The sequence below is a fragment of the Cnephaeus nilssonii genome (assembly GCF_951640355.1).
Source record: "Cnephaeus nilssonii genome assembly, chromosome: 21".
In the NCBI taxonomy this organism is placed as follows: Eukaryota; Metazoa; Chordata; class Mammalia; order Chiroptera; family Vespertilionidae; genus Cnephaeus; species Cnephaeus nilssonii.
Window position 1 is genome coordinate 7670096 of NC_137092.1, and position 23921 is coordinate 7694016.

The 23921-nt window shown below is 53.1% G+C and overlaps 1 protein-coding gene across 2 annotated transcripts; it reads left to right on the top strand.

Moving 5' to 3' along the window:
• Window positions 1-23858, top strand: MOV10 (Mov10 RNA helicase). Of its 2 annotated transcripts, none has more exons than XM_079761066.1 (20): window positions 1-363; window positions 12202-12375; window positions 12605-12867; window positions 13043-13301; window positions 15004-15138; window positions 15799-15967; window positions 16709-16863; window positions 17145-17321; window positions 17419-17566; window positions 18028-18186; window positions 18418-18521; window positions 18894-18991; window positions 19088-19304; window positions 20417-20534; window positions 20726-20917; window positions 21178-21252; window positions 22534-22659; window positions 22742-22830; window positions 23045-23166; window positions 23253-23858. In XM_079761066.1, the coding sequence occupies exons 1-20, from the start codon at window positions 230-232 to the stop codon at window positions 23342-23344; spliced, it is 3006 nt and encodes a 1001-aa protein (XP_079617192.1). In that variant the 5' UTR covers window positions 1-229; the 3' UTR covers window positions 23345-23858. The 2 variants fall into 2 exon arrangements, with proteins under 2 accessions (XP_079617192.1, XP_079617193.1); XM_079761067.1 differs by having other exon boundaries at window positions 12632-12867.
• The last annotated feature ends 63 nt before the right edge of the window (window positions 23859-23921 follow it).

Here is a 23921-nt window from a genome sequence, read left to right on the forward strand (position 1 = left end):
GGGAGGGGACAGGACGGAGACTGGAGGGAAGCCTCAGGTAGGAGGAGGACCGAGACGGGTAGCCTGGTAGGGACAGGGGGGAGCCTGCAGGATCAAGAGTCAGAGTTAGGGTGCTTCCCCCCCGCTGCACCCTCTTCTAGGGCAGCCAACTTCCTGCTGCGGCGGCGACTTTCAGTTTCATTTCCCCGGACCCTCTGCCTGGGCCGCCGTCGCCGCCGCCGCCGCCGCGATGCCCAAGTTCAGCTGCCGGAAGCTCCGGGAGACCGGCCAAGGCTTCGAGAATTTCCTGCTCGCGGAGGGGCTGGACAAGGAGACAGATCGCGAATGCCTGCGGAACATCTACAACGAAAAGTTCAAGTCCAGGTACGGGCCGGCCCACTCCCGGGCCCCGAATCGCGGGCCCACCTCGCCGCCACGAGCCCCGCGCCGGGGCCGCCCTGCACGCCCGAGCGGAGGGGATGCAGCTCCCGCGGCGGCTCGGCCGGTCCTGGGGCGGCGCGGACATCCCCTCCCGCGCGGCGCCCACACCCCGCCCGCCCACCCTGCCCTGCCCTGCCCCTGCCGGGCTCCTGCGCCCACGTCCCCGCGAAGAGCCTCCCGTGCATCCCGCGCCCCCCGGCGGCTCGTCCCGGGACGGGGTCGAGCGGGCACCCGCCGCTCCAGGGGGGCGAGGGGGACAGCGCTGGGAGGGGGAGGGGCGCGTGGGGTGGGGGTCTGGGCGTCGCGCACGCGCGGGGAAGCAGCTTCCTGGTGGCGGCGGCGGCGAGCCCCGGCGCGGGCTGCATGGCACCTCCGCCCCCTGGTTGAGGGGCTGCCACAGGGTCCACTGTTTCTCCCTACCCCCCCCCTCCCCCCCCCCCCCCCCCCCGAGCTGGTGTAGGAGGGAGAACCTCTGGGAGTTCAGAAGGAGAAAAGGCACCAACTACAGACGTGCCAAACCTCCATTAGCACCTGTGGCTTCTCCATGGAGACCCAGGCCAGGCCAGTCCCCAGGGGGCCCCTTCCATCCTGTGGCTGAAGGCTGTTGGGTCGCCCTTCCTGCTGCCGTCCGAGTGGAAATCAAAGAGACCTCACTCGGTCCCACCGTAGAATTGTGCTGCTGCAAAAACACCTCTGTCAATGGGCTGCAGAAAACCAAGAAACAACTTAACAGGGATAAATGTAAAGACTTCTGCAAATAAATAAGGGGTTAGGCTTAATAACAGACCTGGACAGAACTGAATTTTACCAGACGGAAGGCCAGTGTGGCTGCAGAAAGAGTGAAAGAAGTGTGGGATTGTGTTAATAGAAATACGTATTAGGGGGAGGGGGAGTGACTCCATATTGACCAGATTATATCTGGAATATTGGTTTCGATAACGGGTGGTACCTTTTTTATTGATGGATTTTTGAGAGAGAGAGAGAGAGAAAGGGAGAAAGAGACATTGAGTTGTTGTTCCACTTATTTAAGCATTCATTGGTTGATTCTTGTATGTGCCCTGGCGGGGATTGAACCCACAACCTTGGCGTAGGAGTGTCACATTTTTGAAGAGGGACATGTACAGGCTTGAGCTACATCTGAAGCAGCAGCAAAGAGGAGACCTGTCTGTGTCCCCACACTACACTGGGCACTTTGGGGAATGTAAAGATGGAAAATGTACAATCCCTGGGGAGCCATAGAAGCTGTGATGTGCCCACGGTATACAAGAGAATTCAGTGGAGAAGGTGGCATTGACCCTGGCTTTTAAGGACAGAGTTTTAGTATTTGGAGGAGGAGGAGGAACGTTCTCAGTTGATTCATAGTCAATTGTGAGACCCAGTCAAAAGAAACCAAAAATGTTTGCCTTGATGGGAGGAACAATGGACCTTGAATATGTTAAAGACTTTCACGGTGGAAAGAATTAAACTTCTGTCCCTTAAGGGGAAACTAGGTTCACTCAACATGCCCCCCTCATGCTCCCCACTCCAGGTGGGGATTTGGATTCTAATTAGTACTTTCAAGCCCAGCCTGGAATGCTGTGACATCCACCCTCATCGGCCCAGTGGGAATTCAGTGCTTCTTCCAGGGGCTCTCATAACTCCTTCACACCCTGGTTCCCGCAGGATGACACTTGGCCTCCGTTAGAGCTGGTAGGGGCTGTCTTCCCCCACCAGACTGTCAGAGCCTCTGAAGACACAGCAGGTTTTTCATCCTATTTGCACCTGCCTTCAGCACCCCCCCGCCCCCCCCCCCGCCTTAGAGCTTTGTATGTAGTAGATGCTCATTAAATGTTTGTGGAACCTAATTGAATTAGTATAGTTGGTCTATAAGACAATAGACTGTAGGGGAGGTATAGCCCCTGTCACCCCTGTCCCCTCCAGCCCCTCACTGTCAGGAATTCTAGGGAGATTCCTACACTGTTAGGAATTGGCCCTTTCCAACAGGGTTATTTTAGGATGTTACAACATTCTCTGCTCCCAATGCTTTCTTTTTCCCATCTCTTCATTCAGTTAGGAAACCTACTTAAGGAGACTCTGCACTGTGCCTGTGCCTTCGTTCCTGCCTCTAAAGAGTGTATTCTAGCCCAGCCGGTGTGGCTCAGTGGTTGAGCATTGGCCTGTGAACCAGGAGGTCACGGTTCGATTCCCAGTCAGGGCACATGCCCCGGTTGTGGGCTTGATCCCCAGTGGGGGGCGTGCAGGAGGCAGCTGATCTAAGATTCTCATCATTGGTGTTTTGATCTCTCTCTCCCTTTCCCTTCCTCTCTGAAATCAATAAAAATATATTTTAAAAATAATAAAGTGTATTTGTCATAGTAATAGTGATAATGGCAGGAAATAAGTAGAGAGTGTGACAATGTTATAGCAATCGAAAATAACTAAAGAGTGTTATAGGAAATGTAGAGAAATTATTTTTTGTGAAATATTAAAGAGCACAGGGAACCACTCTGGCCAAGCCCTCGCTGGGCCATACAGATAAGACCAGAGCTGAATGCCACCCTTGGGAATGACGTATGTAACCCTGACGGACACCTTCTGAGTGACGCTGTGCTAGATAACCAGCTTGTACTCCGATCCTGAGACTTCGGTCGTTCTTCTGCCGTCCGGTGTGGAGCAAGGCGGCGTGGAGCGTGGATCTAGAGAGGATGGAGAGGATGATCGATGTCTGAAGTCGGGGGCCCGTTTTGAAGCCTGTCCTGACCCACGGCAGCCCAGGTGGCTGTCCGTAACCTAACGTCACCACACAAGTGTTCATCGGAGCGCAAGCTGGTTATTTCCTGTCGTCACTATTACCGTGACCGTGTTCTAGGAAGGAGTGGCAAATGGGTAGACCGCGCCGTACAGCTGGAGTTCAAACCTAGTGGCACAGATTTTGAACAGCGATCTGTTAAAAGGACAAAAATCCCACCGAGCGCATTTTAAAGATTGAATTGGCTTTATTGAACAATTCCCCGAATGGGGCGGCATCCCATCTAGTCAAGACAAAAGCCCTCCAAGAAGCGGTACAAACTGGAAGGTTTACTAGGCAGGAACTGGGCCGGACAAGAAAGTTATTAGCAAAAGAAAAGAGAGGATGTTTCTGGCTGGAACACCTTTGGGGGTGGGGCCGGAGGGCCGGAGGGCTGGCGGCAGGGGTCTTATCGGGCGTATTACCTCACCGGTGTTGATCAGGAAATTCCAGGCTGGTTTGAGGTCACATTCCTGGTATTGGCTGAAACTGCCCTCAGGCCTTGGTTGGTTGTCCTGGAGGCAGGCACCTCTCCTTGGGCCTGTTGTTTCTTTCTCTTGAACATCTCTGACTGAAGTATGTGAAAAATGCCTTTCTCTCAGGGTTGTGTGAGACCAGAATGAGCGATGGTTGGTAAGGCCTCCATCCTGTGTGGCCTGTTGCTCGGGCTGTGGGCGTGGTGGCTGTCGTGTTCGTACAGTGATGATTAGTAGGAGTCCCCTGTGCGGAGCAGGGACTGGTGCCCTGAAAAGTTTCTCGCCTTGGGCAGGAGACTCATTATTTTATCAACAAATATTGGCCGGATGCCTCCTGGGAGCAAGGTACTACGTGCGTGAGTCACAGTGAATACACAGAAGGGAACCTAACTGTCTAAGGAAGGGGGCGGTGATTAAACATAATTATTTAATGACTGTTGTGACAAGTGCTTGTAAGGAAAAGTCTAGTGTGCGTGGAGAGTGTATACCTTGCAGGCCTGACCTAGTCTAGGAATTTGAGGTTTCTGGGATAAAGTGATGTTTGAACGGAATCTTGAAAGATAAGCAGGAGCTAGCAGATGCAGGGGGCAGGGGAGAGCATTCCAGACAGAGGGAGTAACCCCTTCAAAGTCTTGGGGTGAACGTGGGAGAACCCGGTGACTTGAGGCCAGAGGGAGGCAGGGGCTGGATGGGGCAGGACCTTGTGGCCCCCCCGGAGAGAGATTGTGGGGTTGGTTCATTGTCTTTTAATCTTAACAGAATCAGGAAAGCACCAAGTTTCAAAGTTAGGAGACCGACAGAATCAGGGATTTAGAAAGATTGGAAAAGTGAACTGTCATACACAGCTGATAGAAAGGTGAAGTATTACAAACTCTGGAAAAACAATCTGGCAACATCCCCCGAAACTCAGGAATCCCATTCCTAGGACTGTATCCCCTGGAAAGAAAAGTACCAGTGTATAAGGACATGTGTACAAGGACGCTTACTGCAGAGTCATCCACTGGGGCTTCTGGCGTGGAGAATGGCTTAGTGCTTGGATCTCTATCCACCGTAAAAAAAAAAAAATGCATTTTACTTCAGGGCCTGATAAACCGTGTTTCAGAGAACAATGTGTGTCCTTGAAACAATCCCGTTGCCTCACTCCCTGCCCGCTGCTGTTTTTAATTCTACTTTGTTTCAATTTTATAAAAACCCTGGTCTTAACCCACCAATGAGAGTTGCAACCCGGAGTTTGAAAAAACATGGAATTAGATGTCCCTTTAAGATGGCTTCCAACTCTGATACTATGTTCTGAAATACTCCTCCTCTCGCTCTTATTATTTCCTGAACTGGGTCTAAAAAGAATAGTTATTGTTCACTCAACAGACAGCAGGGGCCAAAGTCGGGGGTGTTCACGGTGGCAGCCAAGTCTGGAGGGCAGCTCCGGGTCCAAGTAGCTGAGAGCGACTGAGGTACCGTTAAGGATGGACTGTCCATCCTTAGGGTGAGAACCTGTCCCTTATATTCTCCTCTAAAATAGAATGATAATAGTTGCTACCTCAAAGGGTTACGGTGAGGATTAAAGGAGATCGTGTGTGTGTGTGTGTGTGTGTGTGTGTGTGTGTGTGTGTGTGTGTGTGTAGGTGCTCAGAACCGCGCATATGAGTTCTCAGTGTTTTCTATGGTTGATGTGATTGTATTCGCATTGTCACCGTTATGTGGAGGGCTTAACCGTGCCATATGAAAACAGTAGGCTTAATCCTGTGCACGGTGGAGTTATAAATTGGAGGGCCTGATCTGATCTCTGTTCGTGATGCTAGTTCTTGCCTATTAGGAGATGGACCAGGAGAGCGTGTGAAGGAGGAACCAGCTCCTAGAGCTTGGGAAAATGATCCCATCAGGCCGTTCACAGAAGAAACGTAAATGACTGTTACACAGAAGGCAAGGTCCTCCGACTGTAGAGTGACCAGGGGAAAAAATGCAAATTTAAACAAGACACCATTTTTTGCTTATCAGTGTCCACGGAGAAGGGCAGTTTTGCGCCTCATGTTACACATTACAGTCCAAAGAGAAGAAGCAGGTGGGTTACCTGAAATCCATTGGTGACAGATGAGGGAGGCGGGAGGAAGCAAAGCAGGGGAAACCTCCGGGACTGGATGAGAAATAAAGTGATAGGCACATCTCTCACGGAGGTGGGTACAGGATAGTTAGCAGTCGGCGATGAACGTGATAACAATGACAGGGAGAAGATTTACGGTCTCCTCCCCGGTGCATGGTTGTGCCCTGAGTGGTCTGGGAAAAGGGCGGTGATCCTGACATTCCAAAGGTCTGTTGTCATAGACGGGCTTAGTCAAGGTAAAGATTGACTTTTGTCAGGGAAGAAGCTCGTCTAGGACATGACTGCCCTGCCATAAACTACTTTTAGTTAAATGTTTTCATTTCAGATCATCTTTATGGTTACTTTAGGTCTCTGAGTTTACAAGGCCCCGCCCCACTGGGGACCGAGCCCACAACCCCGGCATATGCCCTTGACTGGAATGGAGCCCGGGACCCCTCAATCCTCGGGCTGACGCTCTATCCACTGAGCAAAACCGGCCAGGGTTCATTTATCTCTTTATGCATGCAAGCTAGTTCATGATATCAACCAGGGTATTTTTTTGGTTGTTGTTTTATTTTATTTTTTTTAAGGGGTCATGTTACACACATTTTCCACATCCTGATTTTCTTAACAGCACATCCTGGAAATAACGCCTAATTGTCTGGTGTACACCTCTAATGCATCGTTGGGGGTTTGCCCCAACATTTTATTTTTTTATTCATTTCAAAGTAAGTTACAGACATCAGTTCACTTCAGCACGAACTCTTAAGAGTTCCAAAATGGTTTATGATTTTTTTAAAAAAAATTTTAGTAAAATTTACATGCAATGAGCCCTAACTGGTTTGGCTCAGTGGATAGAACGTCGGCCTGCGGACTCAAGGGTCCCAGGTTCGATTCCCGTCAAGGGCATGTACCTTGGTTGCAGGCACATCCCCAGTAGGAGGTGTGCAGGAGGCAGCTGATCGATGTTTCTCTCTCATCGATGTTTCTAACTCTCTATCCCTCTCCCTTCCTCTCTGTAAAAATATATTAAAAATATTTACATGCAATGAAACAGACAGATTTAGGTATACCATTCTATGAGTTTTAACAAATGCATATACTGTGTACAACCCCCTGTCAAGATGTAGGACATGATGTCACTCCAGAAAGTTTCCTTATCTTCGCCCTTACCTACCCGGAAGCAACCGCTGCTCTGATGTGTTTTGAGGTAATATGCCTGTTCTAGAACTTCATTTAACGGGTACACATTTTATAGAGTCAACCACGTTGTGTGTATCCATCAGGTATTGTGTTTATTTATTTGTTTGTTTGTTTTTGTGTCACAGAGTAATGTTCCTTGTGTGAATACAAATCACAGTTTATCCATTCTCTTGTTCATGGACATTATTTTCAGTTTGGGGCTATTTTGAATAAAACTGCTATGAACATTCTTGTACAGGTTGTTTTGTGGACTTATAGTTTCACTTCCCTTTCTCTAAGGGGTAGAATTGCTGGGTCATAGGGTAGGTAATATTTACCATTTTTGTTTGTTTGTTTGAAATCTTGGGTACATTGCTTAACCTCTTTTTTTAAAAAAACTTTTTTCTGTTGGTTTTTAGAGAGAGAGAAACATCCATTTGTTGTTCCACTTAGATATGCATTCATTGGTTGATTTTTTTTTTTTTATGTGCCCTGATCGGGATCTGAACCCACAACCTTGGTGCATCAGGACAACCAGCTGACCTATCCGGCCAGGGTGGTTAACCTCTTTTTTGATTGTGACAGCAAAGTCTTCTGGGCTGGTCTTGGTTGTTTTGTTGTGACCTTTTCTGAGGGGAAGTTGCTCAGCCTTCCCTAGTTCCTGCCCATTTCCTGAACCTGCTTCTCACAGCTTCCCAGCAATTTTAATAAAGCTCTTATCACTTAAATCCGCCATCATTTATTCTGTCGCCTACAACTCCATCTGAAAGTCGTGTGACCATTAAAAATAATAATTCTTAAATTTAAGAAGTAAAAGTAATGTGGCCATGTCTTCATATATTTCATTCCCTTTTTTTGCTTTTTCTCCTTTTATAGAGCTTGTCCAAGTTTGGACAATCTGTATAGCCTGGCACCTTCCATTCCAGGCCATTGCACATGGTGCTGTGTGCCAGCCAGCAGTTTAACGTTTGCATTGGCATCTGTTTCATCTATAAAATAACAGTCTGGAATGATTTGAATTTTTTAAAAACATTAAAAAAATTGATATTGAGAGAGAGAGAGAAAGAGAGAGAGACATCGATGTGAGAGTGAAACACCTGTCAGCTGCTTCCTGCAAACCCCCTATGGGGGATTAAGACTGAAGCCGAAACCCGTGCATGTGCCCTGACCAGAAATTAAACCAGCAACCTTCTTAATGGCTGCACAGTATTCCAGGGAGTAGGTGTTTATAGTTACCCAGCCATCTCCCTGTTGGTGGGCATGTGTTTTGTTTCGGTTCTTGGCCATCGTGGGTGACTCTGCAGTAAGCGTCCTTGTACACATGTCCTTATACTCTGGTACTTTTCTTTCCAGGGGATACAGTCCTAGGAATGGGATTCCTGAGTTACGGGGGATATTGCCAGATTGTTTTTCCAGAGTTTGTAATACTTCACCGTTCTATCAGCTGTGTATGACAGTTCACTTTTCCATATATACGGGACTGAGCAATACATGTGATGACTATTTTTCCACTTTTGTCAATCTAATGGAAATAAAATTTCCATTAGATTGACAAATGACTCTCTCTCTCTCTCTCTCTCTCTTTTTTTTAATTGATTTCAGAAAGGAAGGGAGAGAGGGATAGAAACATCAATGATGAGAGAGAATCATTGATTGTCTGCCTCCTGCACGCCCCCTTCTGAGCATTGAGTTGATCTGCTCATTCATAGTTTGACATTCAACCATTGATCCACCCTGGCTGAGTAAATAGTATCTCATTTTTACTTTAATTTGCATCTCTACTTTTGAAGTATATTTTATATACTTTTTTGGTCATCTGGATTTATTCTTTAGGTTGAATATTCAACTTTTCTATTGTTTATCTTTTTTTCCTAGAAATCTAGGTGACTAGATATATAATACAAGAATTGGGGCTTTTTTCCCAAGCAGTATGTACTAAGTGATTTTTAAAAAAAAAAACACACATTTTTTTTATGATTGTCGCCTTAGACCAGGCAGGGATAGGTGAATCTGGGGAGTAGGATCAGACATGGGGAATAATTTGAGAAGTGTTACGATGGTAGCACCCACAGTAGAGGTTGTAAAACTTGCAAAGTTGAGTTCCTCCTGCCCCTGTGCCCACACAGAAGTTTCCAGAAATAGGCTATTGCACATTAAAATTTTGATTTGGGCTTCCCTCAAAAGCCAGACCTGGCCATCTTGGGCCTACCTTCCCTGCTGACAACATCTGTCTGGAGATGAGGGACGCTCCTTCTTACCCTAATGATTCGACAATGGCGCCCTATAGGTGCCTGAGGCTGGCGCTGTATAGGCGCCTGAGGCTGAGGGTGTCAGATACCTGTGGAGCCTGCCTTCGGTCTGCGTTTGAGTTTTGTGTCCAATCCATGGAACTGAATGACTCACTGACCAAGGAGCCCAGGTGAAAGTTTGTGATGACCTCCTGATTTCGGTCCCTTTATGACTCAGCAGCGTTTGAGGCTGCTACCTGATTTTAAGACTTCTTCCTGATACTCCTCCTTCCGGGGGCGGGGGGTAGGGGGGAGGTTCCTTCTCTCTTTTTTTTTTTTTTTAATATATTTTTATTGATTTTTACCGAGAGGAAGGGAGAGGGATAGAGAGTTAGAAACATAGATGAGAGAGAAACATTGATCCGCTGCCTCCTGCACACCCCCTACTGGGGATGTGCCCACAACCAAGGTACATGCCCCTGACCGGAATCGAACCTGGGACCCTTGAGTCTGCAGGCTGACGCTCTATCCACTGAGCCAAGCCGGTTAGGGCTCCTTCTCTCTTTTCTCTTCCTCCCTGGGTTGTCCTGGCCTCCACTGTTCTCAGACGACTCACACCACCTGGGGAGATCCTGAACACCATGATTGTAACTGCAACCTGGGGCCACCCCAATGTTAGGCTCACCTTTGACCTTGGCCTGAATTCTCCGGAGCCACCTGCCGCCGGAATCTCAAACTGAGCGTGACCAAATCCAAATGTCACGGTCCGTCCCTCCAGCATCCTTCTCCTCCTGTCCTGACCTTCTATCTCAGGAATGGCCCCTAACGCCACGCCGCTGATTGCGGTGTTGTCCTAGACGCCTCTTCCTTCCCGCCTCCGTTCCCCTTCCAGACAGTCACCAAATCCTCCTCCTCTTGCGTTCTCCGTATTTTCAGATCTGGCCCCTTTTCTCTCCTGACCACTGCCTTGTTCCTGCCCTTGTCACCTTTCAGTTGGACTGTTGCCAGGGCCTCCTTCTAACTGGTCTTCTGCCTACAGTATTGCCTGCAGCAAATCTACCCTCCAATCCTGATGCCAGAGTGATCTGCAATGCACATCTGGTCTTGCCACTCCCCTGCTTAAAACCCACCAACCCGGTGGTTCTGTAACCACAGTGTAGCCTCTGGTTCGGGCTGAACGTAAGTTGCTGCTGCTCCTGCTGCTAACGATTAGTACCATTCTCACTACTAATGTGAACACTAATACCAGTAGCTAGCGTTTACTGAGTGTATTTTCTGTTGTGTTTTCAAATGACGCCTTATCTTTTTAACACAAATCAGAGCTGGTTCAAAGTTTTCTGCATCGTGACATTCTCACTTATTTGGGGTGAAGGAAAAGGGCAGAGTTCCAGGCAGGGGACACCAGGGAAACGTCTGTGACTGTAAATTCTCTTGCTGGACGCTAGTGAGTGAGCGTGCTGGTTCAGCCTAAATAGTGAAACGGGTTACCATGTTTCTTTTTTTTTTTTTTTTTTAATATATTTTATTGATTTTTTTTTTACAGAGAGGAAGGGAGAGAGAGAGTTAGAAACATCGATGAGAGAGAAACATCGAGCAGCTGCCTCCCGCACACCCCCCACTGGGGATGTGCCCGCAACCAAGGCACATGCCCTTGACTGGACTCGAACCTGGGACCCCTCAGTCCGCTGGCCGACGTTCTATCCACTGAGCCAAACCGGTTTCGGCTACCATGGTTCTTATGAACTAGGATTTGCTTTCATTCCCTCGAAGGCACTGAGGGAGGGCGGTGAGCTGTCCAGATCTTGAATATGCCCAGGAAGTATGTCACATGTGGGGATGCCCTCTGGCTCCTGGGTTCCAGTAAGGGAGGAGGCCTGCTGGCCTTCAGGGGTCAAGGTCAGGCTTGCAGAACTGTGTGTGACCTGGTCCCTGCCCATCTCTGCTGCCTCCTGCCACTCCCTTCCTTGCACTTTTCACCCGCGCACAACCAGACTGTGTGTGGTACTAATCACAGCGCACCTTACCCCTTACCGAGGTCTCCGTATGTGCCAAGCACTGGGTTAAGTGGGTCACTGCCCTGTCCGTCTCGGGTAATCCTCACAGCCCTGCCAGGTAAGTCTGTCGTGGTCCCCGTTGTATAGAGGAGGAAAGTGAGGCTCTGAGACTCGGGTGGAGTAACCTGAAGTTGAGCTGGCTTGTGGCGAGCCCCTCAGCCCCGGCTCTCGCCTCCGCCTCCGCCTAGCCCACACTGGGCGCGCACCCTTGCACCTGACGCTGGCTCGTGGGGAAACCTTCGTGAGCACCCACCCCTGCCCCCAGGCTGGGCCCAGTGCTGCCCTGAAAGCCCCTCGCGGGGGCTCTGGCCGCTCTGAGCCCCGGCAGCCAGTGTCTGGCACATAGCAGGTCTCTGTAAGCGCTGGTTGTGTTGACTAAACCGAATTTCAGGCACAGAACGTTGAGTTCTTGCTCCTCTGACCAGTTTTCCCTGTCTTCACCTTCTCCAGGCACAAAGCCAGCTATTTGATCTCTGGACAAGGATCCTCTCTCTCCCTGCTTGGGTTCTACCTGCACGCTTTGACTTCGGGTGCAAACGTGCTGTCTGATCAGCCGCCTCGCCCGCCCCCACCAGACACCCGTTCTGTCTCTCTGACCCCAGGCCCACCCTCAGAATCAACTCCTTCGCTTCCCCCTTAGCCTTTGTTCTTCCCGCTGGGCTGTCTGTGTCTTTCTCTGTCCCCAATAGTTTTCCTCCCAAAAAAACCTTCGTTTCTTTCTCCCTCTTGGTCCTCCAAATCAACAGCCACGACGGGACGTCCCTCCTCAGAAACGCACGCACACACCTGCTGTCGAAAACTGTCGGATTTTGTCCTGGAAGTCCCATTGCCTTTCCTTAAAACATTAGAAAGTCCTACGATCCCCAGCCTGAGTCTCTGTCCCTGTCCCGGGCCCTGCCCTGCAGCAGAGCGACCCTCAGACACCCTCCCCAGCACGCCCCCTGCATCCCACTGGCCCTGCCCGCCCTCACTTCCCAGTCTCCTCTGCTTCCGGCAGCTTTGGGAAACCTGCCCCTGGCTTCTCCTCCATGCTGTATGGGATGAAGATTGCCAACCTGGCCTATGTCACCAAGACTCGGGTCAGGTTCTTCAAACTGGACCGCTGGACCGACGTGTCCGATACCAGCACATACCACCACAAGTCACTGTTTGCCAAGATCTTCCATGACAGGTGTGTGTGTGTGTGTGTGTGTGTGTGTGTGTGTGTGTAAGGGAGTGGGGCTTGGGGGGAAGCTGTCTGGCTGAGAAAGTGTGAGTTGCCTCCCTTTGGGGTAAGGCCCTCCTTTAAGAAGTGGGGGTTTGGGTAGGAAAGGAGCTAATCGGTCAGGGGAGGGAGTGGGTTGTCCAGGACAGCTGCCACTCCCTGAGGGCAACATCCAACCGGGCCCCTCCCGCCCCAGCCCCTCCTTGACTCCCCCTCTCCCCAGGGCTGAGTATCTCCAAGGGAAACATGGGGTGGACGTGGAAGTCCAGGGGCCCCATGAAACCCAGGATGGGCAGCTCCTGATCCGCCTGGATCTGAACCGCAAGGAGAGGCTGACCCTGAGGCTTCAGAACGGAGGAACCCAGCCCGTCACCCTCACCCACGTCTTTCCACTCTTCTGGACCTCCCAGTTTAAATTCTACAACGGAGACCAAAAGCTGCCCTGCTCACTGGGCCCCGGTGAGTGGTCTCCCAAGGAATGAGCCGCGGGTGGGCAGGGGCTTGGGAACCACGCTGGTGCTGTGCTGTGGCTCCTGCCTGCGGATGGCGCTCTGTGGGGGGGTTTCCAGGGCACGGGTGCTGGTAGGGGGCCCCTCTCTCGCCACCCTCGCACTCACCCAACCCCCTCCCCCAGGTGAGTGCTATGAGCTCCACGTGCACTGTCAGACCAGCTTCGTGGGCTACTTCCCAGCCACGGTGATCTGGGAGCTGCTGGGCCCCGAGGAGCCGGGGTCGGAAGGCGCCGGCACTTTCTACATCGCCCGCTTCTTGGCGGTCGTCGCCCACAGTCCCCTGGCCGCGCAGCTGAAGCCCACGGCGCCCTACAAGCGGGCCCGGATCACTGGGAACCCTCTCGTGACGGCCCGGATTGAGGAAGGACAGAGGCCTGACCGGTAACTTCTCCCTCCAACCCAGTCCAGGCTGGGGGTGCCCCGAGGCGACAGCGTGGGCCCCCCTTTCCTAACTGTGAGTTCTTAACTCCTCCAGGCCTCGGAGACCCTTTCTGTCCAGGGAGAAAGTTGCCGATACGCGGACAGTGTGAAAAAAACGTTAATTAAGGCTTTTCCACTCTGTGGTGGGTTGTTAGGCAGCCCCCATGCCGACCGACATCGCCCTGCTTTTGTAGCAGCTTTATTGAGGCAATTCACATACCATTCACTTCGCCCGTTTAAAATGTACCAGTCGGTGGTTCTTCATATATTCACTCACAGGGGTAGCCATCACCACAGTCTATTTTAGGACGTTTCACTATCCCCAAAAGGAACCTGTCCCCTTCGGCTCTCACCCCTTTTTCCCTATCCCCTCCCAGTCCTGGGCATCCTCTCGTCTGCTTTCCGTCTCCATAAATTTCCCTTTTCTGGACATTTACTGTGAATGGAATAATAGAATTTGACATGGCTGGATGTTCACACAACACTGTTCACACAAAAAAGCGAACTATAGACCATTGTGCTCTTTTTGTTAAAAATATATGTGTATAATGCAAATTTACAAAGAGGGAAGTGTGGACAGCTGCATAACATTGGTTATGCCTGGCTTATTGTTTTATTACCTATTTTCTGGTGAATGTGCATTGTTATATACATATACACTGAGTAGCCAGATTATTATGATCTCTGAACGCATAATAATCTGGCCACTCAGTGTGTGTGTGTGTGTGTGTGTGTGTGTGTGTGTGTGTGTGTGTGTTAGAGGCCCGGTCCATGAATTCGTGCATGGGTGGGGTCCGGCCAGCCTGGCCAGGGGGAGGGGACATGGGCGGTTGCCTGGCCTGCCTGCTGGTCGAACTCCTGGTCAAGGGGACAATTTGCATATTAGCCTTTTATTATATAGGACAGTGGTTGGCAAACTGCGGCTTGCGAGCCACATGCGGCTCTTTGGCCCCTTGAGTTTTTAGCAAAGGTCAGCTTAGGAGTACCCTAATTAAGTTAATAACAATGTACCTGCCTATATAGTTTAAGTTTAAAAAATTTGGCTCTCAAAAGAAATTTCAATCGTTGTACTGTTGATATTTGGCTCTGTTGACTAATGAGTTTGCTGACCACTGATATAGGATATACACTGAGTGGCCAGATTATTATGCATTCAGAGATCATCATAATCTGGCCACTCAGTGTATATGTATTACGTATATATATTTTAATTTTTTAAAATACGTTTTTATTGATTTCAGAGAGGAAGGGAGAGGGAGAGAAACATCAATGATGAGAGAATCATCGATTGGCTGCCTCTTGCACACCCCTCTACTGGGGATCAAGCCTGCAACCCAGGCATGTGCCCTGACCAGTAAATGAACTGTGGTGACCTCCTGGTTCATGGGTTGACCCTCAACCACTGACCCACACCTCCCGTCTTACATGTATATTTTTAAATGTTTTCAAATACTGTGCTTTTCCAAGAACTGAGAATGAATGGTCCAGCCTTGGGGTGAGCAGCCTCGTGAGGTAGTGAGTTATGCTTCCTTGGGCAAAGGTTGCTGACCCCTTCCAGCAATGTTACTGTGTAGGGTCCCTGCATCCCCCGGGAGGGGTGTTCTCCGCGTTCTGAAGTGAGGGGTCTGTGTTTGTGACAGCTTCTCTTCCCCCATTCCTACAGTGCGAAGGGCTATGAACTGGAGCTAAGTTTGGTGCTGGGGACATACCACCCGCCCGCCCGCCTCCGGCATCTGCTCCCCACCCTTCTTCAGGGGAAAAGTGTCTTCACGGCCCCAAAGGAGATTGCTGAGATCAAGTAAGCACCCGTCCTCTGCACCCTCATGCTGTCTGAGTCTGTTCCCCGCTGGCTTCTTCCCACCCACGCGCCGCAGCCACCCACACCCTGCAGCCTCCCCTGCTCCATTCCTTCCTTACCTTACGCAGCACGCACTGCGCATGCGCAGGGCACTCTTCAAGGTGAATCAGTCACATGAGGGCCTTGCCTTTATTATCCAGGGGAGAAATGAGCATTGATCTTAAAATTTCTTCAAAAGACCATTTATCTTATAATTTCATGGAGTGATGAATGCTGTGAAGAACTAACGTAAAGCTTAGCCAAAGCCCGAGCAGGGCAAGCGAGGGGATGGGTTGTGCTGCTTTGCAGAGGGCAGTTAGTCCCTGCCTTTTGGAAGGGGTGACATTTGAGCAGGGAGTGACACGTGAATGAGGTGAGGGTGGAGGTCATAAGAGGAGTATGTTCCAAGCCCAGGGATCCCGTGCCCACTCAAGGGGGGGCCGGGGGAGTAAGAGCCAGGGTTCCCTTCTTCAAGGTCCTTCTAGTTTCTCGGATTCCTGATGCTTTCATAGTCCCAGAGCTGCAGATGGGAGAGGGTGGATGCTCCTGGGCATGGGGGTTACCTGACCCTTCCTCCTCCTACCCCCCCCTCCCCCCAACCTCCCACACCGTCACTGCTAGGGCCAAGCTAGAGACATCCCTGAAGTGCAGAAACTACGAGAAGAAACTCCAGCTACTGCTGCACCTGGAGGAGCTGCAGATGGAGCATGACATCCGGCACTATGACCTGGAGTCGGTGCCCATGAACTTGGACCCTGTCTCCCAGAACCCCAAGCTGCTCACGTTGGAGGTTGGGGCTTGGATTGGGGGCGGGGATGGGGGGCTCAGCCCACAGGCTGTGGGCAGAATAGAATGCTGCTCCTGCCTGCTGGGCAAGACAAAAAGAAGGATGAAGATGTTTCTGGCCCCCCCCCCCCCCCCGGAAGGCTCAGCAGGGGGCAGCGTGGGCATCCTATGCCCAAAAAGAGGGTCAGAGCAGGGCAGTGGGAAGCACCTGGGTTTTAGTCCCGACTTGGCTGCCATCAGCTATGTGGCCTTCCCTCTCTGGGCCTGCATTCCCTTATCTGAAAAACACAGAGCTGGACCAGGGAATTCTGGGCGCTCTTTCCAGCTCTCAGATGTTGAATGTGCCCACAGACGCCCAGAATTCTATGAGAACAGGTTCTTCACACACGTGCTGAGGAAGGGACCTGGTGAGGAGCGGGGGTTAAGGATGATCAGCGAGATTCCTGCAGGAACTGAGTTTTAAATGAGATCTTAAAGGCAGAGGAGGAACTGAGCCAGCTAAGGGGGCAACTGGACAGGCTGGGGGTCTGGCTCCACGTCCTGGGAGATGCATGGGAGGGTGTCCAGCATCCCTGTGCTTAGCTTCCCTGAGCAGCTTGGACAGACTTGGCTCTTCCCTGGTCCGCTGACTCTGCGCTTGTTGGTTGGCGGGGAAAGAGGCAAAGTTCCCCGAGTCTTGGGGTAGCAAGGGGCTCTCCGGTGAGCCTCCCTGAGATAGAATCTCACTTGTTTTCACACCCCATAGGTTCCTGGGGTGGCCGAGAGCCGCCCCTCCGTGCTCCGGGGAGACCACCTGTTTGCCGTTTTGTGCTCCGAGGCTCACCAGAATGACCCCATCACCTACAAGGGCTTTGTGCACCGGGTGGAGTTGGACCGTGTCAAGCTGAGCTTTTCCCCGAGGTGGGTGTTGGGGGGACCCCGAGCTGCTGAGGGGTCTACAGACACCTCTCAGGCCAACGAGAAGGAGAGCTTCTTCCTGAGATGAGTGGGACCCCAGGGACCGGACAGGAGGAATTTTCTTCAGGGGGGGCCCAGAGGTGCCTCAGCAAACTCCCTCCCCTGCAGGGATTGCAGAGAGGTCTTGGGAAGTGGGGGTGGAGTCGGGATAGAGGGAGCATCCCGGCCTTGAAGTGCCCACCCTCCTAACTGGCAGTCTTCCCCATCTCTCCGCCTTCCCAAAGGCTCCTGGACCGCTTCGTGAATGGGCTGACCTTTAAGGTGAGCTTCACCTTCAACCGCCAGCCCCTGCGGGTGCAGCACCGGGCCTTGGAGCTGACGGGGCGCCACGTGCTGTGGCCCACACTCTTCCCTAAGGCGGCCCGTGGGGTCCGGCGGCTGCCCTCCGATGTGACGTTCAAGTGAGACTGTGGGCTGGGTCCCTGGGCCTGGAGGACGGAGTCCGGGGCGCCTCTGGGAGGGACACTGGGTAACTTCATGTTCCCCACCCTCCGCCAGGCTGTACGACCGGAGTCTGGAGTCCAACCCAGAGCAGCTCCAGGCCATGAAGCACATTGTGATGGGCACCACCCGCCCAGCCCCCTACATCATCTTCGGGCCCCCGGGCACGGGCAAGACGGTCACCTTGGTGGAAGCCATCAAGCAGGTGAGGCCTGAGCAAAGACCTGGGGCCTCCACCTGGACTCCCCCAGGCCCAGGCAGTTGTCCCGGATTCTGGTTCCTTCCAGCTTCCTGCATGCCCCTCAGCGGGCGGGCACCACGGCTCAGTGTGGCGGTTGGGATGGTGGTGTAGGCTGTGCAACTCTGCACAACTCTCAGGGCCGCCATTCCCTTGTCCGTCGTCACACATGTGTCCAGTTCCTGCACGTTTTCCAGCATGGGACGTGCTGTTTGGACTCGCAAGGAGGCTGGGGTCAGCGCTTGCCTTTTGTGTCACTCCCTCCCTCAGCTTGGGGAGGCAAATGTCACAGTGCGCCGCCTGCATCACCGTCACGACTGAGTCTTATGCCTACTCCCTCCCCCCCCCCCCCCCCCCACACACACACGCACACACAGACCCCCCAGATCTGGCAGCTGCTTCCCACACTGCCTATCCCCTTCCCCCAGGTGGTGAAGCACTTGCCCGAGGCCCACGTCCTGGCCTGCGCTCCATCCAACTCAGGGGCTGACCTCCTCTGTCAGCGGCTCCGCACCCACCTGCCCAGCTCCATCTACCGGCTCCTGGCCCCCAGCAGGGACATCCGCATGGTGCCCGAGGACATCAAGGTACCTGGGGAGGTGCAGGGAGGCTCTCGGGGTAGACACTGAGGCCAGGAAACTAGGTGACCTGGATTCCCACCCTCGCTGTGGGGCCTCGCCTGGGCCAGGACCCCGAGCTGGCCTTCCGTTTCCCTGTGTGTAAAATGAGAGGTGAATAAATTGCCCGGGAGCCCAGGGTCAGGGTGAGGGTGAGAGCGGGGAGCGCCATGCTGATGCCCTCTCCCTTCACACTCACAGCCCTGCTGTAACTGGGACGCGACTAAGGGGGAGTTCGTGTTTCCTGCTAAGAAGAAGCTGCAGGAATATCGAGTCTTAATCACCACCCTCATCACTGCCAGCAGGTGGGAAGTGTGTATGTGTATCTCTTTTTAAAAAAAAAAAAAAAATGTTTTTATTGAGGAAGGCAGAGGGAGAGAAAGACAGAAATATCAATGATGAGAGAGAATCATAGACCGGTTGGCTCCTGCACGCCCCCAACTGGGGATTGAGCCCGCAACCCGGGCATGTGCCCTGACCGGGAATCAAACCGTGACCTCCTGGTTCATGAGTCCACGCTCAATCACTGAGCCACACCAGCCGGGCATATGTGTGTCTCCTAATGGTGTATATAAGTAAAGAGGTCGCAGGCTAGGGAGTAGAGTGAGGGCCCAGCTTGGTGAGGTTTGGTGGTCGGGTCCCTGGGTCTGACCTCGGCCTGGCCTGACACCTCCCAGATTGGTTTCGGCCCAGTTTCCCATCGATCATTTCACACACATCTTCATCGATGAGGCTGGCCACTGCATGGAGCCCGAGAGTCTGGTGGCCATCGCAGGTAAGGGGCTCAGGGTGGGCTGCGGCTGCGCCACCCTACATGGGGCCGGGGGGGTCCCACCACTTACCTCTCTCCCCGCGCTGCCTTGCCTCCCAGGGCTGATGGAAGTCAAGGAATCGGACGATCCAGGAGCACAGCTGGTGCTGGCAGGGGACCCTCGGCAGCTGGGGCCTGTGCTGCGCTCCCCACTGGCCCAGAAGCACGGGCTGGGGTACTCGCTGCTGGAGCGGCTGCTTACCTACAACGCCTTGTACAAGAAGGGCCCCGACGGCTATAACCCCCAGTTCATAACCAAGCTGCTGCGCAACTACAGGTACCCCGCGCCCTCCCCTCTCCTGCCACCCCCGCCTTCACGCCTGTGCGGCCCCCGCGGAGGCTCCATCTGCAGGCCTGTTGCTCCGACGCTGGGGAGCAAAAAGGCTGTAACCCATGTCACCCCGCACGCCTGCTCCTTGGCCGTGTGACCTGATGAGCAGCTTTGCTCCAGAACAGTTTGCTTATCTGCATATTAAGGGATGGCCAGGGTTCCCAGACACTCGGGTGTAGCTGGTGCGGGTCCCAGGTGAAGTTTCCAGGCAATCCAAGGAGAAATTAGAAAAATAGGGACCGTGTAGGTTTTTATTAACCTCGTTGGTATTCAAATTAAAGAGCTGCCCTTCCTTTTATCAACAAGTTCATACATCTGACGAGCTCCCAAGTCTTTAGTTCCTTAGAGGGGCCACTAAGAATTAAATAAACCTTAGCTATTGTGTTAGTACAGTAGATCCTTGGGTTACGTCGGAGACCTGTTCCCACGGCGCGACGTAAGGCGATTTTCGCCGTAAGTCGGACCCGCCTACATGAGCACCTACGTCACTCACATGGAGCACAGACACAGCAGTAATGAAGTGAAACAGTAAAAAAAAAAAAAATTAAAAGAAAGATAACAATTCCTGGCCTTTACTTGTGGTAAATAAATAATAAAAAACATAAAGCACATATGTACAGACATCGAAATGACGGAACTTTTTTTTATAAATAAGTGGGAAATGGAGACGTAACCACGAAACGACGTACGTCGAGTCCAACCTAACCCAAGGACTGCCTGTACTTCTTATGTTTGGGGATTTAACACATTATCTCATCAAATACCGGTGATAGTAGATGCTACTTGTGTGTGTGTGTTGTCCTTCCTCCTCAAAACTGAAACCTGAGAACGGGTTTCTAATGCCTTATTTTCTTCTTTTAAATGTGGCTGGTCTTTGAAACCCATGGGCCGGATCCTCTCCAGAACCACATGTGGTTCCATTTTCTGTGGTTTACGGTCCTAGCAGCAGACGTTTTAGGTGAATGAGCCTGCTGTCCAGAGGACAGAGGCAGGAGGATACGGTGTGCGGGCCCAGAGCGGGCGAGGCGGGAGTAATCCCTTCCCCCTCCGCCCTTCAGGTCTCACCCCACCATCCTGGACATTCCTAACCAACTCTATTACGACCGGGAGCTGCAGCCCTGCGCCAACGTTGTGGACCGGGAACGCTTCTGCCAGTGGGAGGGCCTGCCTCGCCAGGTGAGGGCTCCCACCCCGTTCCCTCCCGTTGAAGGTGCAGGGGAGGAAGTGGCTCTGAGTGGAAGCCACAGGTCTGTCCCTTCGTCACCTTGGCCTGGGGGCCTGGGAGCCCACATTGCCTGGAAGGGTTTGGGGTGAGAGGCAGGAGGGGCAGGAAGGCCCGGCTAAGGGTTTCCCCTGACTGTGTCCAGGGCTTTCCCATCATCTTTCACGGCGTAATGGGCAAGGATGAGCGTGAGGGCAACAGCCCCTCCTTCTTCAACCCCGAAGAGGCTGCCACAGTGACTTCCTACCTGAAGAAGCTGCTGGTCTCCTCCTCCAAGAAGGGCAAAGGCCGCCTGAGCCCCCGACATGTGGGCGTCATCTCTCCATACCGGAAGCAGGTGAGGCCCTCAGTTCCCATCGAGGGTGAGACACACACCCACACCATGGTACCCCATTCCCAGGCACACCGCTAGGTGGAGGTTCCGGAGCTCAGGCCTCTGCTCGCCCGTATCTGGGAAGCTCAGAGGTCGGCTGCCCCTCCCAGTGTGCCTTCCAGCCGCCCCTCCCTGTGTGCCTCCCAGCTCCCTGGCCTCCTGCCTGACTCCCTCTTGCACTGGGGTGAGGGGGTGAGAGCACGGCCCCTGTCCCCATCTTCCAGGTGGAAAAAATCCGTGATTGCATCACCAGGCTGGACAGGGAGCTCCGGGGACTGGATGACATCAAGGACTTGAAGGTGAGCTGACCACTGTTTCACATCCGCTCTCGGCCTGCCTTCTGCGCCCCTCGCTTCCCCAGTCCCAGAGAGCCTCCGGCTCCTGCCCTGCTGCTCCGGGCTGCCCCTGCCCATCCCACCCTGACTGAATCTCCCCGAGCGCTCACTTCTGAACATCCGGACCTACCAGGATGCCTGCTTGTTTCGCAAACAGCCCCCACCGTTTTTATGATCAGGCTGGTTGGCGGCCTCTGCTCTAAGAATAAAGTCCAGACTCCCCGGCCTGCCTGACCCGCCATGTGCTAGTGCCCCGCTGGCCCCTCCTCCCTCTGGGACAGTAGCTTCACTCTCTCGGGCCACGTTCCTCAGCACTGGCTGCAGATAAGAATCACCTGGAGAGCTTTGGCACCGCCTGTGCCAGGGCCCCACCCAGCCAATTAGCACAGCCATCTGGGGGCAGAGCCAGGGCATCGGGATGGTTTCCAGCTCCTCAGGTGATCTCGTATGCAGCCAGCGTTGGAACCTGCGCTTTAAGATTCAGAGTCCTTGCCCTGGCCAGTGTGGCTCGGTTGGTTGGGCATCATCCCAGGAGGTCATCAGTTCAATTCTTGGTCAGGGCACAAGCCTGGGTTGCTGGCTCCATCCCCAGTAGGAAGTATGCAGGAGGCAGCCCATCCATGTTTCTGTCTTCTCTCCCTCTTCCTTTTCTGCTCTCCCTAAAGTCAATAAAAACATGTTTTAAAAAGTATTTGGAGGCCTCTCTCTTGGAACTTCTGATTCAGGAGGTCTGGGTTGTATTTTTTTAACAAGTACTTAGTGATTATCTTCAGGAAAGTTTGAAAAACACTGCTGAGTTACCATGTTTTCTTTTTCCTTGTTTTAATCCTCACCCAAGGATATTTTTTTCCATTGATTTTTTTAGAGAGAGTGGAAGGGGGCGGGGAGAGAAACATCGATGTGACGATGTGAGAGAGACACATCAATTGGTTGTCTCCCACATGCACCCCGAGTGGGGCCAGGGATCGAACCTGCAATCCTTTGGTGTGAGGACCAACGCTCTAACCACTGAGCCACACGGACCAGGGCCCATGGCTTCTTTACTTGGAACACTCTCCAGCCCCCGTCCCTTTAACTGGAGCAGCTTCCAGGGCATCCTCCTGTCCTTCCCCCTGCCTGTTAAACACTCGCGCGCTCCCCTGTGACCACTGCCTCGTGACTTCTCCACACCTGCCTTGGGGCTCCAGCTCCCGGAGGCAGGGCTTGGCCCCGGAGGCCCTGGGCTCAGGCCGCCCTTCCCTCTAGGTGGGCTCCGTGGAAGAGTTCCAAGGCCAAGAACGCAGCGTCATCATCATCTCCACCGTGCGCAGCAGCCAGAGCTTCGTGCAGCTGGATCTGGACTTTAACCTGGGCTTCCTCAAGAACCCCAAGGTCTGTGGGCTGGCAGGGGGGCAGGAACTCCTCCTTCCTTAGGTCCCTTCCCTCCGGTGATGCCAACCCTTCTTCCTTCCAGAGGTTCAACGTGGCTGTGACCCGGGCCAAGGCTCTGCTCATCGTGGTGGGCAACCCGCTGCTCCTGGGCCATGACTCCGACTGGAAGGCGTGAGCATCCCCAACACGTGCCCCCCCCACCCCCCCAATAGGGAAGCTGTCTCTTTATAACGACCTCCTTGTGGCTCAGTTCATCTCAGACCTGCCCACCTCACAGCGCTCCCATGTCAGTTACCTGCCACTCAGAGGTTAAGCATCTTGTCCAAAGCCCCGGCTGGTGCTCCTCAGCCAGGCACACTTGTGTGAGTGTCCCTGTCCCCCCCAGATTCCTGGACTTCTGTAGAGACAACGGGGGCTACACCGGGTGCCCCTTCCCGGCCAAAGTGGACCCGCAGCACGAACAGGACTTACTCAAAGGTCTGAGCAAGCTCAGCTTCTCTACCTCAGGTACGGCTGGGCCGGGGCGGGCCCGGGCCAGGCTAGTGCTGGTTGGGGCGGAGGTAAGGAAGACCTCTCGCCTCCTTTCTCTCCAGGGCCCCAAAGTCACGACTACCTCTCCCAGGATCTGGAGGGTGAAGCCGACCTGCCCCTGCAAGTGGAGCCAGAATGGAGAAATGAGCTCTGAAGAGATGCGGCCGGCCTCCGGCCTTCGCACACCGGCCAAGCCTTAAGCGCCCAGCTACCCTGCCCCGAACCCGAACCCAGCCTGAACCCTAACCCAGCCCAACTGCCTCTCCAAGGGACAGGAAGGCTGGGGGCGGGAGTTTACAACCCAAGCCCTTCCCCCACTCCCCTGCAGGGAAGAATGATACAAGCTGCTAACAGTGTGGGGTAAGGGGGGTAAGAAAAACTGAAAACAAAATCTTGTTCTATGCAAACGCCTCCATGTCTTCTTGGCCTGGTCCCCACTTCCAAAACCCCCAAGCTGACCCCACAGAAGATGGGATACGACCCAAGGCCATACCACCTCCCCCTGAGCTGAACCCAGCCCCCGCGATCAGGGGAGGAAACCCAGTGGGAGGTGGCAGGGAAGCCACCCACAGGCTGCTAAGTTTAGCCTCTGCTCCAGACCACTCCCCTCACCCGCCCCCAAGGCCCGGAGCCAGGCCTGACCTCATCCTCTGCTCCTAGACTCCACCCTGCCTGCCAGAGTCCTGCCTTTGCAAACAGGGGCTGGCCTGGTGAGCGACTAGAAAAAGAGG